The 13,900-nt window shown below is 53.5% G+C and overlaps 4 protein-coding genes across 4 annotated transcripts; 3 read left to right on the top strand and 1 right to left on the bottom strand.

Moving 5' to 3' along the window:
- Positions 1 to 3,472: 3,472 nt before the first annotated feature.
- Positions 3,473 to 4,228, top strand: midA (putative cell wall protein; the record flags this gene model as incomplete). The annotated part of the gene is made up of 1 exon (XM_001213801.1): positions 3,473 to 4,228. The coding sequence occupies one exon, from the start codon at positions 3,473 to 3,475 to the stop codon at positions 4,226 to 4,228; it is 756 nt and encodes a 251-aa protein (XP_001213801.1).
- Positions 4,229 to 5,880: 1,652 nt separating this feature from the next.
- On the bottom strand, positions 5,881 to 7,385 carry ATEG_04622 (uncharacterized protein; the record flags this gene model as incomplete). The annotated part of the gene is made up of 2 exons (XM_001213800.1): positions 5,881 to 6,678; positions 6,864 to 7,385. The coding sequence occupies 2 exons, from the start codon at positions 7,383 to 7,385 to the stop codon at positions 5,881 to 5,883; spliced, it is 1,320 nt and encodes a 439-aa protein (XP_001213800.1).
- A 2,245-nt stretch (positions 7,386 to 9,630) lies between these two features.
- On the top strand, positions 9,631 to 10,654 carry ATEG_04621 (oxidase ustYa family protein; the record flags this gene model as incomplete). The annotated part of the gene is made up of 2 exons (XM_001213799.1): positions 9,631 to 9,952; positions 10,026 to 10,654. 2 exons carry the CDS (start codon positions 9,631 to 9,633, stop codon positions 10,652 to 10,654), a joined length of 951 nt encoding a protein of 316 aa, XP_001213799.1.
- A 2,320-nt stretch (positions 10,655 to 12,974) lies between these two features.
- ATEG_04620 (uncharacterized protein) lies at positions 12,975 to 13,571 on the top strand (the record flags this gene model as incomplete). The annotated part of the gene is made up of 1 exon (XM_001213798.1): positions 12,975 to 13,571. One exon carries the CDS (start codon positions 12,975 to 12,977, stop codon positions 13,569 to 13,571), a length of 597 nt encoding a protein of 198 aa, XP_001213798.1.
- Positions 13,572 to 13,900: the final 329 nt, after the last annotated feature.

The following is a 13,900-nucleotide window of genomic DNA, read 5'->3' as shown; positions in this document are numbered from 1 at the left end:
CTACTGACGACCATGATCTCCGTCCCGAACAGCTGCTGGCCAGCCCGTCGTTTCACCGCTTAGTGGGACGAGTGCATCAGAAGATCCAACACATGAGACACGGCATACCTCCCGAGGAAATGGGAGGTACCAACATAGATAAGAATGGTACCGCAGCGTGTCCACCTCCGCCCCCAGCAGGCTTCGTGCTGTGGGTGGCGGTCAAGGCTGGATGTGCGACTAACACGTGTTTCCTCCAGGTCCTGGTGTAAAGAAGTTTCTGGAATATTTCACCGAGGAGATCAAAGATCAGTTCAAGGGCAAACCGCCAAACAAGTTTTGATGACGGCGAATGATGGCCGACGGAAACTGTACGATTATTTGATGATGACATGATACCCTTCCAATCGTTTCTCTATCACTGTGTTTTAATATTGTGTCCATGTTTCTTTCAACCCTATTGGGTCGACCGGATACAGATTGGGCTGTATCTCTTTGCACCATGGGCTGCATCCCTCATTCCATCCGGAGAGAAACTGTCAGTCGCTCCATCCGCTTTGCTCAACTGAGATCTGCACTTTGGTTGGGCTTTGAAATTGGAAGCATACATTTGCGTTAATAATCACTTATTGAATGGAAAACGGTACAGCAATATGTGAAGCTATGTAGACGGAAAAGAGTGCACGCTTTTCTTCGCTGGCCGGTCTGTGGGGATTTCTCCCCTCAATATGATCTAGCATTCTTCATGCTGCACTTACGGAGTACTTGTTGTGGGCATGCAGTAGATCTACATGGTCCTGTCAGCGTCTTGCAGGCATTGGAATGCAGTTGGAGAGATTTGGAGATCATCTGAGCTCATCATGGACCTCAAAATTGGTAGAATTAGCATAAATGTTTGTCAGGCACCTTCTTTGATGGCCCTGTAAGACGGTGGGTATTTAAATATGTGAAAGGGCATACTTTGCCAGCCCACGTGCAAATTTGGAACAAATATATATACACCAGTTGATATATTTTGGCCATATGATATACACCAAGACATTGGTAAACCACTTTACTGCGTTTCAACATGATATATAACCACACAACATATCCTAGAGGTCTAAGCACACCAATAATAACGGAAGACAAGTGCAGAGCCTCAAGTAGAGGCTGCCCTAATACTTCCCCAGACACTGCCCCGCGCACTTTGCGGACATATGCCGAAGATATCCGACCACAGTTATTTGCCATACGGCTTAAGGTAGGTTCGTTTCTTGTTTCGCTGCACTATACGGCTACAGTGCCTTATACTACTAACGCATAAGCTAAAACTCTACACTGTTGAAGATACACCATTGTATGGCACGTTTGTATCAACACGAACCTTGCTAGAAAGGTGGGTTTAACAAGTGCGCTAGAGCGCAAGCTTCAATGAACGAGTCCAATCCACCAGTACTATCAAGAGGATCTCGCAGCAACTCAGCTCAGGTTGCGTTGGTGCTGCGTAATAGTTCCAGGGTCAAACGGTGACATAATGGCTAGGACACGCCAAGAGCGATATGGCCATCATGATCTAAACAACTAGTTCAACGGATCCGAGTGCCTCTCCCACGACATTGTTAATCAGTGAGAAGGGTCCAACATAGAGAGGTAGCGCAAGGTCATTGTATGCCGGGATAGCCGGAAGGCTCCGAGAGAAGTCGGGTTCACTGCACGACTGATTGAACGTCGCGCTTGCTATCTATGGGGATGTCGACAATGCGATGGGATCCTATGCCGATCGCGCACCGGTAGGAACACATCCGCATAACCGACCTGTCCACAGGAACGACGGCCGGTTGATATCACGGAACTGGGGCGAAATGTCATTTCTCTCATGCACAATCGGCAAATTCCGAATTGCACGCAGCCATGTGGAAATTGAGACTGGGTTGCTGAATGTTAGATTGGTTTGCACCCGTGTCTAGATTGTGAAATCATTGTGATAATACATAGGTCTGGCGATGTCATCATTGATGCCGAAGACCGATAATGAAGAGCGATCGACAGATCGAGATCATTGCGATTTCTTGGCACGATAGCGTTCGAGGCGGTTCTAGGCCCGACTCCCCTTCGTTGCCACATGCACCCAAGATTGTTCACCCAGGGGTCGTGATGGCAGGCAACGTTGCACTCGTCCGCTCTGATGGAAGCATCCGGACGACATACTAACAAAGATACCTTACTCAATAGACTGGTTCGTGGCCAGACTAGTCTCGTCCGGGTCATCTCCGACGGTGGCCCACGAAACGGCGTTTCATCGGCAGTACCGGCACGACAGGATGGGGGTCGTGGGGATCGTTAAGGACCTGTCAGGGGAGGGAATGCAGGAGACCGCCGGTTGAGGCTTTGTCTGCAGCGGATGTCACGGTGATTACGCGGAAGCGCGCGGCACCACAGGGAGAAGGGGCAGTCGGCGTCAAGGGCCGGTGGAATTTGGCGGATCGAGGGTATGGATTGTATGTGTCAGGTTGTCTCGGGGTGATACCCAGGTATCTAAGGAGTATTTACTGTACCTAGTACCTAAGTACCTAGATGCTTGGTATGGAGACCCTGCGTTTAGGGTAACTTATGATGCAAAAACATTCGTGTCTACAGTACAGGAGGGTGCATAGTGGTGTTAGGGTTGTACAAATCTTCTGTGAATGTTGTGTCTGATCCACTTACATAAAGTCAACAAATAAATACTGGAGACGGCCGTGGTTCATCATCGGCGGTTCCGTGGTACCGATCTTAAAATAGCACACTCCAGCGGGATGCAAAATTGTGCATACAGAGTACGGAGTATGGGATAATTACCTGGCCCGGTTAAATGAGCAGAATTACATAGGACATTTTAAGGACGCCGTCGAGAGGAGCACGAAGGAGTTAGCAGACTGGCGTGTCTCACATCCTCCGCAAGAAACTTACCAAAAGGGGAAAAGAGTGGACCCAAGTGTTTCAGCCGACAGGCAATGACTGGCCACAGAGACGTTAGCGTATCGCTAGTGCGCGCCCACTGCCAGCCGCGATCGAATCAGCGGTGCTCCAGGGGCGTACATAGAAAAAAAGTAAAAGAAAAATCACGCCCCTCTGGCCCCGACCACACCAGTCACGGGTCTTTTCTTCTCCTCCTGCGCTGTCACTCCATTGTCAACCCTTTTTCCTTCTCTTCCACTCGTTTCCATCCAACCCTCGTTCTATCCATCCTCCTCTCGTTTCCTGTCACTACCGTTGTTTCGTCGCTCGCTCCCTTAACTCTCAACAAATAGAACAGGACATCCTCCTATCAACAACCATCCAGCAACACTCTGACATAAAGGGTCGCCAGGATCGCGAGTGAGACGAAGTCATCAAGTCAGCCCACCCGACCTGATCGCCCCTCAGTCTCATCAGAGTCATCATCATCGAGCGTTCGAAAAAATTTATCTCCATCGCCCATCCCGACATACTCACCCGGTGACATTCAAACCTCACCATCCGTATCGCCATCATGCGTATCGCTTCGCTTTCCTTCCTCCTCTACTCCCTGTCCCTCGCGGCCGTGGTCTCGGGGCAGAGTTCTGCTGTCACCGATGTGACCTCTGCGGTAGGCATTCCTGTTTCGACAACGGAATCCTCAACGACCTCGGAGTCCACTACCTCCTCGGAGTCGACCTCGACGACCAGCAGTACATCCACTACTACGTCTGAGCCCACGACAACTTCCCAGAAGACCACAGCTGAGCCGACAACGACTTCTTCCACCACCACCAAAGCGACCACCACGAGCGCGGACACGCAGCCGACGACGACCGACGCCCCCGCAACCACCTCCGCCTCGGAAACCCAGAAGCCCACCGTCAAGACCATCACTACCGTTCATACCATCAGCGGAACTCCTGTTCAGACCACTATGACCAGCTCTGCGACTGACGCTTCCGCAACCGAGTCTCCTTCCCTCAACGGAAAGGCCGACAACTCCGGCAGCTCGGGCCTCTCCTCCAGTGAGAAGAAGATCGTGATCGGTGTCGTCGTGGGTGTTGGTGGTGCCATTCTGATTGGTGCCATCGCCGTGGTCGCCTGGAGAATGCATGTGCGTAAGCGCAACGCTCTCGACCAGGACGATTCCGCCGATCTCATGAGTGGTACTGCAGTGGGCAGCGGTATGCGGGAGAAGGCCCCCAGCCCGGCCCAAGGCACCCCGTTCCGCAGCACCCTGGACCAGTACCATAACCCGGGACCCGTCAATGCTGCCTCGAACTTCTAAGGCCGTCCATGAATGAAGCCTTCTGCGGTGCACCGTCCCGCCACGGAAAGGGCATCATTCGGTAGGCTGTAGATCTGTACGAATATCACGCAGTTGTTTTATTGGCGCTGGTGGGTCAGGACTTCGGGTTTTCCAATTCTTGTTGATTTTTTATTACTCTCTGTTACGCTGCTCTGGCATGTTTTGCTGCATGTTGATAGAACGCCTGTCATTCCTTCATCGAGATCACGCTCCTTTTACTAGCGATTTTGTTCTGGCATTTATGGTTGGTTTGCCATCTTTTGATTCCCCTACTCGAAGCGTCTGATTCCACCGACGGATCCTGTGAGCTGTATATTTTCTGTCTCACTGTCTTTTTCCTTTCTTCTTGACGTCGGCCGCCGGCCGATGCAGCAAAAGCTTTACCCGTATGTATGTATTTAATGTGACAGAAAATATGCTCATCGATCCTTTCCATACGGAGTAGTAGACACCGACGCAGAGAAAACAGCAGAAATAGAAGCAGGATCCCGTGTCTAAGCCTCAGGCGGCCGATCGCAACACGTTGCTGCACGAGGGCGAATCGATGTTTGGGCTGCAACAACACCAGACCGGGGTGTGCCGTGTCAGACTGGATCTTCCCCGCGCGTCATACTCCATTGAGTAACTAACTAATCACAACCATGTTGTCTTGGAGACCCTGATTTCAGGGCCTGATGGTCTATAGTAACTATCGGTCTCACTTCAGCTCGCTCCAACCACCACCCGCGATGTTCGTCACCGCCATCCCCTATCTGATCCTTCTGGTGATCTCGATCGCGCCGCGCGGCTCAGCGTTTTCCGACCCGTTAGGGATAGTCTACGCGCCGGCAATGGTCAAACGCCAGGTATGTATAGTCAACATGAGCAACCAGGGTCGCCTGGTCGGATCGGGCTGATGGGTTTAGGCGTTCACGGGGTCGCTGGGCGGTTCGGTGCCTGCGGTGAGTGCGTTCGTCTCTGGAATCGGATTGTGACTCGTCACCTGCCGGTGTTTGAGATAGAACGATTGTCGAGACCGAGGCACGGAAGGTCCAGGCTAATGCGCGTGAGATCTAGATTACCGACACGGGCAATGCGGAGAGACCGTATGGCGTGGACGGTGATACGTTTGTATGTTGGCATCGCGGGAGTGCAGTTGGATGCTGACCTCGTCTACAGACGGACTATGCCTCGGCGGCGGAGAGAAGGTACAGCCTCCTGATGTCTGGATCGACCGAAGCTGACTGTCTCCAGCTGCAATAATCAGTTCAATTCCTGTCAATTGGTGCGTTGATCGCTCTATGTCGGTGGCTCGTTCTCATCCTCTATCAGATCGCAAACACCGACAGCTCGGCGTCCTTCTCGCTCCAGGACTGCCAGGATCAACTCAGTCAGTGCGCTCTCCCCGGTGCTCAATGCACGCTGACCAGTGTAGCCAAGTGCATGGCCGTCAACTCTTCCACGCAGAGAGTAGACCACGCCATGCGCCAGACCACCACCAGCGAGGAGTCCGCGTCGAATACAATCGCCGGGACGCTGGCGCAGACGACATTCCCCTACGACGATGAGTTTGATCTCGTGTGTGATCTGTGATATAGAGCTCCGTTGGAGTATACTGGAGATAGCAATACATCATGCATGCTGTGACATCCTCAACCATACCGCGCATTCGTCGGCTCGTCATCAAACCACACCGGCGCAACGCCATAGTTAAACACCGTACTCTTGACCTTCGTGTAGCTCTCATACGCCTCGAGGCCATTCTCCTTTCCCACACCGCTCTCCTTGAAGCCACCCCACGGCGACGACGGATCATTCAGGTGATGCCCATTCACCCACACAATGCCCGCCTCAATGCGCGCGGCCACCCGATGCGCCTGGGCGAAATCGTTAGTCCACACCGACGCCCCCAGCGCATACGACGTCCCATTCGCAATCGCCACAATCTCCTCCTCCGACGCACACTTTACCAGCGCAATCACCGGCCCAAATACCTCGCTGCAGGCCAGCTCCGCATCCGCGCGCGTCTCCACGATTGTCGGCTCAAAGAAGAACCCCCGTCCGGCGGCATTCGTCGTCGTCCGCCCGCCACACACCAACCGTCCGCCGTCCTGCACCGCACGCGCCACGAACGCCGCGCAGCGCTCCACCGCCGCGCGCGAGATCACCGCCCCGATCTGCGTGCGCTCGTCCGTCGGATCGCCGATCCGCAGCGCCCGCACGCGCCGCTCCAGCGCCTCCCGGAACGCCTCGTACATGTCCGCATGCACCAGCAGCCGGCTGCCCGTGACGCAGGTCTGCCCGCTGGCAATGAAGGCCGCGAACAGCGCCGCCTTGACCGCCAGATCGATCTCCAGACTCGGGAACAGACACACGGGCGCCTTGCCGCCCAGCTCCGCCGTCACGGGCACCATGTTGGCCGCGGCGATCGGCGCAATCGCCTGGTACGTCTCCATGCCGCCGGTGAGGTCGATCTTGGCGAGGCGCGCGCTCTCGCACAGGAACCGCCCCGTGTCCGCGCCGAAGCCTGGAGACAATCTGGGAGCACCCCGTCCGGCAGTCCCGGCCTCCTGGAACAGCCGCGCCCAGCCGCAGCACCGGACAGTGGCGGCGCGCCTCCGACGCCTTCACCAACCACCGTGTTGCCCGCCGCCAGCGCCGGCGCCAGCTTCTTCACCGCGATCAGCAGCGGGTGGTTGTACGGCGTGATCTGCGCCACCACCCCCAGCGGCTGCCGCGTCAGCGTGTTCACCACGGGCCCCTTGAACGGCGGCACGCGGCCCTCGTGCGTGCGCGCCACGCCTGCAAAGTACTCCAGCCATTCCGGCACGCGCGCCAGCTGCGTGCGCATCTCGCGGATTGGCCGCCCGGTTTGTACGGTCTCCAGCGCGACGAAGTCGGCGATGCGCGCGCGGAGGAGCCCCGCTGCTTTGGTGAGGACTGCCGACCGTGTTGAGGCGTCAGCGTGCGCCCATGTGCCGGCCTGGAAGGCAGCGTGGGCCTCGGCGACGATGCGGTCGACGGTTTCGCGGGGGGTTGCGTCGATCGTGGCGATGGGGGATTCGGTTGCGGGGTTGATGACGGTGATGCGTTGTGGTGTTGGCGCGGCGTAGGCGCCGTTCACCCAGTTGGAGACGTGAGGGATGGGGCTGGCCATGGTGGTGGTAGATTGGTTGTGGAGCAGAGGAGAGGAATGAGGAGTAGGGAGGGACTGGGTTATATACATCAAAACATACCTACTCCGTAGCTGGATGCCCCGCACTTAAGACTGATAACGGCTGGAGGATCGGGGCTTATCGGGTCATCTTGGCTTATCTCTGATAGCGCCATATCTATGGCACGATGGGATAGCGACATCGACACGATATGCTAGCAGTCTTTGATATCAGGAAACCAGTACAGCATAACAAAGAAGCAACGTACAATGTAAGCTCATCTAAGCTCTTCTTTGCTTTGAATAACCCTATGCGCAGTCCTTCAATGGAGGTCGCCCAGATAGTCTTACTGAACAGCAGGCTGGTTCTATCTAGCAGGCCCATCACTAGGAGATGTGTGAATTCGTCTACAGAATCATGAGATAAAGACATCATTCTCTTTATTTCAATTCCACACCAGCTACTTCTAAGTTACATGGCCATTCACAAAACTCCTGCTGAAGTCCAGACTTCATACTTGTGCCTACTTAAAGCCCTTCAATCCCTGCTCTACTCCAGACATCTTCCACTTTTACTACCCACTTCATCCTGGCCTATATAATAAACTATGGGCAGACGGCTGAATGAGAGTGTCCATGCAACTCCTGGCAGGGACAGCCTAACAATCTTTGACATTATCTAGGGCAGCGCATGGGACGGTACCCATTACCGTAACTACAAAATGTCTGCGGCTACCATAAAGATGGAGGTACTCTTATATACTCATGAGGTATGTTCACGACAGTGTAAAATGGCCCAAATGCTAACCATCCTCAGAAACTTACATCTCTTCTCTCTGATCGTAAAGTGGCCACAGGCAACTCGCTGAGACCGAGGCACTTGTCAGAAGCCCAATCGACGCAGTCACAATCACAGCAGTCACAGAGATTGAGGACTCTGGCTCATCTATTCTACCAGTTCCCCTTCAGCACACTATGGCGCCTTACGTTCCGAAATTCAAGGCTGTCATCAACGTGTTCGCTATGAATTGGCTCGTTGCAGCTGATGTGTCGTCCGCATCTTGAACGACTGGCTCGGGCTCTAGATCTTAAGGTTGTTGAGGATACTGAGACCTTGGTTTCAGTATAATTACGATATCACCAAGGCGAAGAGTACATCTAAGCTCGCTAAGGAGGCTAAGTCCGGCACTTTACCGCGGAAGCTCATTGTTCGCTCGATAAAAATCGAGAAGATAGTTGAAGCTTATGGAAGGAGCCGAGCCTCCGCTTTTTGATCCAACCCATCACTGTCTCGGATTTTTGCAGGACCTACTGTCCAATGTACGCTTTGGGACAGTAGTGATGCACACAGATGTCAGCAGGGCGCATCAACCGATTGCCACCATTTACGAGTGTCTATTTACACCGAATCCACGTCTACTCAAATGATGAACCCAACTCACCCGACATCGTGCGCCCAGATTGCCGGCGTGTTCCGCTACGGATTCAATTCAAAATGCCAATCCCAGGCTCCCCACTACCACGCAATCATTGATGAGACAAGTGTGAACAGCAGCCTCATCTGCTGGCTGCGGCCATCAATTGGAAGAGCGAATAGAAGCAATCGCACATCTATATTCGCCCGAAACAGAAAAGCAGCGAAACTCCGCTGGTTCAGGCCAAGAACAGGGAGCCGTCCTTCTAGTTGTGTTCTGATTTTCTCCAGCAGACTGTGGTTTCTATGAAGATATTGATGAGAGCTGGTATATGCTCTCTTTTCTGGGACATGCTAAGATACAGCACAAAGAAATGTCCACCCTTAGGCCTTTCGTCCGTGTCCTCCAAGTGAGCTTTCCCTGAATCGACATCGTCTAAGAACCAAGATCTTCATACCTACCTGCGGGCATGCTTAGCAGGTCCATCCTGCAATAATTAATTCTCTATTCGTGCTGATGATGTGCTTCATAGTCCGTAGTTCAAGTATTGACTTCAGCTTCGGCACCATCTTAAAATGCCAGAATGATAGATAGCTCTTGCCTGGGCATGATGGTGCGACATGCAGGTGCAATGCAGAAAGTCGGGACTTGTTTTCGAAGCAAGGTGTTATCTATTTCCATGGCAGAGGCTACTCTTCTCAGCAAGGAAAACATACCAGAGGCATATTGGGTCTTGGAAGTTGCCGTGAGCATGATAGCATCACGTCTTGGGGTTGACCTCCGGATTTTAATGTTCCATTTACTTCTCGAACAAAAACCACAGTCGAGTAGGTATGTACGACCAGGACATAACGGAAAGCAACCATAGTCACTCTGGCGATGACAGTCCTCATGAGGCCAGTAGTGAGAGAGATTCGGAAAAGGGTCTCCTGACGGGCGATTTCGCCCCAAGGCCAACAGAGCACCGCTCCAAGTATCATGGACCACGCTCACGGCGATGGAACGTTCGCTCTTGCGCCTGGACGTTCTGGCTCACCTGTATCAATATTACTATGCTATGCGGATCTGTTCTCTTCCTGATGTCGCCCCTCTCGAGTGGGGCCTGCCTGCAACATCTGAACGACCAGGATAAATGGAAAGCATCCTCAGCCTATGGTAAGTACCTATGCCCTAGGGCAAAGACTCGAGATCGACCGAGGCAAGCGACTAATATGCTCGACACCCCCAGCCCCAATATTTGAAAGATTCGACATCCCCCGACAGGAGCTCATTACAAACGGCTCACTGTACGATGGCTCCCCACCGTCCATCCTGCGCATCCCCCAGGGTGATGAAGCGGACGCGGAGTGGAACCGCATCGGCTCCCACGTCTTCCCAATCCTTATATCAGCCGAGGAGGTCCGCAAACTGGGCAAGGATCCCTCCCTTGCCGTCCGGGTGCCTGATGAATTCGGCTTCGGGCCAGACGCCTACCTCGCCCAGACCGAGGTCTTCCACCTCCTGCACTGCCTCGACATGCTCCGGAAGGAAATCTCCTACGAGCATTACTATTTCCCAAAGTTTGGCAACAATCCGGACGCGCAGCATACGGCGCACATTGGGCATTGTGTGGATCTGCTGGCGCAGTTCATCAAGTGCCAGAGCCCTGTAGATGTGATACTGTTTAATTGGGTCGAGGGCTGGGATCAGCCGTTTCCGGACTTCTTTAATAAGCATGTGTGTGTGGATTTCGAGGCATTGCTGGCGTATATAAATGAGAATTCGGTGCCGAAGGACGTCTTTCTGCAGATGAAGGAGCCTCCAGCGGGGTATCCTGTTCAGCCAGATCCTTCCGTTGCTCCATTTGTGGGTACCTGAGTACCAGAGGTGTGAAGATGACTGTCCTTAATGATATCTTTACTACGAAAGCCTGGGTATAGTTTGGCTCTCTGCGTGCTTCGGTTTGTAATGCTGAGCGAGCATCCATTCGCTGGTAGGTATGAAGTAACGAGAAGCTACAGGCTTTTCAAAAGTCGGTGTATTGTACTTTGCTGATATTACCGCCCTCATGCATGCAGTACCAATCATCGTGGGCCTGATGCGCCATCGTCATACCCTTAAGAACCTAATATCAACCCTGTTTCGTAAGGAGTATGGCCACACCGATGGATGGTGACCAACTCAACCCCTTTGACCCGTGTAGTCGTTGGGATTATTGTTCGAAAAGTTCACCAACGCCTCTAATCATGAAGGAGAACCCAAAGAATGCCGGTCAGGGCCCAAATGGCTAATCGGAATATCTGGAAGCCTGAACCAGAACGAAGAAAAGGGTACTGGGATCCGCCTTTGGGTGCGTTTTTCTTGTCATCAGAGGACGTTTGATGCGACTGGGGGTCCTGATTGTTGCTCTGGGGGGCCATTTTTGACTCTGGTGATAGCGTCGAGGGGGACTGGGGTTCAGCTCCCCCAGGGGTGGTGTCTGAACGGGCCGCACGGATGAGCAGCCGGTATCCAATTATGCAAACGACTAGAACCACCACAGCCTCAAGAGCATATGAGAGGATTTCTCTTGTCAGCGACGGATCCGCGGGAAACAGAAATCGACCGGAAAGGAAGCCCCCGATGCTGGGCAGGACGCTTTTGCCAAAAATGACGAGGGCCTTATAGGTGACAGGTGCAGATTCGGCAAGGTCTTGGGACGCTCTTTGTACCCATTCAAGTTTGCGCAGGCGGGCAAAGAGCAATACAGGAGGAATAAACCCAGAGAAGAACAAGGCCAAGACAAGCGATATTTGGTAAATCATAGTGAGCACACCTCCCAGTACATTGTTCTCTAGCACCTTCTCGGAAAAACGGAGTGTCACTGGGTGTAGGCTGACGCGAAAAAGCCAGACAGTCGACGCTTGCTCGATATACCAAGTAAAAAGGAGAACCCGCTGGACCTTGTGTGAAAGTGTATAGACGAGACAGCGCCAATGCCCGCACGTCCACTTGGAGGCCCGGATATGGAGTGAGAGAATCTTGTCTACTGTCGGAGCATACTTCGGGGGAATCGAATGCAAGGCAAAATTGATATCTGAATCGGCTTCTGTCGACCAGAGCTGCTGTATGCGATCGCAGAGATTATCATCGGAGGCAGATGACGATGGAATGTTACCATCCTCTTTTCTTTCCCCAGGCCCATTGGCTTTGTCCACGTTATCGACATGGTCAGGGGTGGGCCGATCTGGTGTAGCGGAAGCGTCCAGTACCAGCATAGTACGACGCGGCCAGTCTCTGCGGACGGTCAAACCATCGGATGAATGGGTTTTGTAGAAGGCGACAAATTCGGCCAGCACTGATTCACCGACTAGAAAGGTTGTAAAGATGTGGAGCCATCGATGGCTTGTCAACCCTAGGAGTGTCCAGTGTAGCGGCAGTGTTGCCCCGAGGAGAAAAGCGCGCCGCGCAAAAGACGGCCAGAAAGCGTATCCGACGTGAGATGCTGGGGATGGGGAGTAAAAGTGGCAGAGGATCCTTAAGCTGGCATGTACTCCGGCAAGATTCAAGAGTCGCAGGTGGATGAAGCAAAGAACGCTCCCGATGACGGCCCTCCCGGCCTGAAATGGAGAGAAAAATAGTATATTGCTCTGGACATCTTCGGCGAAGCTTTGATGTCCGCTAAGTCTGAGTATCACGCTGATTGAGGTAGCGAGCAGAGAGCAGGTAACAAGGATCCATGGTGTATCCATGGTCGTAGATTGAAGATAGAGTTACCACGTAGGCTGCTGCAGGGGATGTTGAAGTCGGGGAAAACTCGTATAGAGTATAGTTGCAACCTTGCCTAGTTAGCTCAAACACAACACCATGAAGAAACGAGTATAATGATCCACCAGTCGCCAGTTTACTGAGCATATTGCCTCGTTAAGGGCCTCTACACATCCATCCAAGTGTCCATGCGAGAATATCCCATTTCCTCTGTGGTCAAGTAGAAGTTATGAAGTATACATTACTTACTAATCAATGCGAGTGATATATCCCCAAACAGCCTAGCGTGCAGGTGATCGCGCGTGTCGACGCATTGCTGCAGCTTGTCTTGTATTACGCGTGGCTGGGATTCTATACTCTCTATTCCAGACTCCCTCTCTTCTTCTCTTCTTCCTACATCTCCCATATCGCTTGCAGCCTATCCCTCCTACACCCCAAACCCAACGCCACTATGTCCACAGCACTCCCGATGCAACAGTTCCACTTCCCTCCTCTCCCGTCCTCGCCGCTCTCCCCGCGCGCGACAAGCACGACTCCCATCTTCCCAACGACCATGCCCAGCAACAACAGCTCCCCCTCCACATCCACCTTCAACTTCTCTTCCCCATCAAACACCCCCACGGCGCAGCACGCCCAAACACCGCGACACCAGCCTCCCTCCCCCTCCCGCCTCTCCCCGCAGTCTACCACCACGCCGACAAAACCCCCATCATCAAAATACGCCCAGCGCTACGCCACCCTCTCGAATCCGCTGCAGAACGCGCCGCCGCGCACATACACGGCCTCCGCGTCGCCGTCCGCCCGCGCCGCTCGCCGCAATCTCTTCCTCAACCGCATCAAGCAGGACCGCGACAACGGCCGCTTCGAGACCCGCGGCGAGCAGCTCGTGCTCATGGAGCATGTCGCCGAGCAGAAGATGTGGGGCGAGGCGATGCGGCGGCGTGCGGATGGGCTTTTGTCGGTCGAGATGGGGGGTCTGGACGATATGGATACGGGTGATGCTTCTGGTATGTTGTTGCGTTTTGGGTTGTTGGTTTGTATGTTGTAGGTTGATTGCTGATGCTGATTCGATGTAGTCAGTGAAGCTGACGTTCGCGCGTTGGAGGAGTATCTGGCGCAGGAACAGGCGATGGAGATGGAGCTGATGGAGTCGACGCAACGGCCTGACCAGGGCCAGGGCTCCTCGTTTAGCGACGAGGAGTATGAGGGGATTTTTATGGATCTGGCGGATAAGGTCCCGCCGGCCGGTCAGGATATGGACATGTCGAGTGGGTAGGGACGCTTACACAACTACCTCAATAGGTGGTTAGAACTACGGCATCTGGCGTTGATCGGGCGTTTGGGTAGGTTCGGGAATTGTTCGGTTGTACATAGGGT

The sequence above is a fragment of the Aspergillus terreus genome, genomic scaffold, assembly GCF_000149615.1.
Source record: "Aspergillus terreus NIH2624 scaffold_6 genomic scaffold, whole genome shotgun sequence".
Taxonomy (NCBI): Eukaryota; Fungi; Ascomycota; class Eurotiomycetes; order Eurotiales; family Aspergillaceae; genus Aspergillus; species Aspergillus terreus.
The sequence above is the reverse complement of the archived record's forward strand: the minus strand, read 5'-3'. Positions and strand labels throughout refer to the sequence as shown.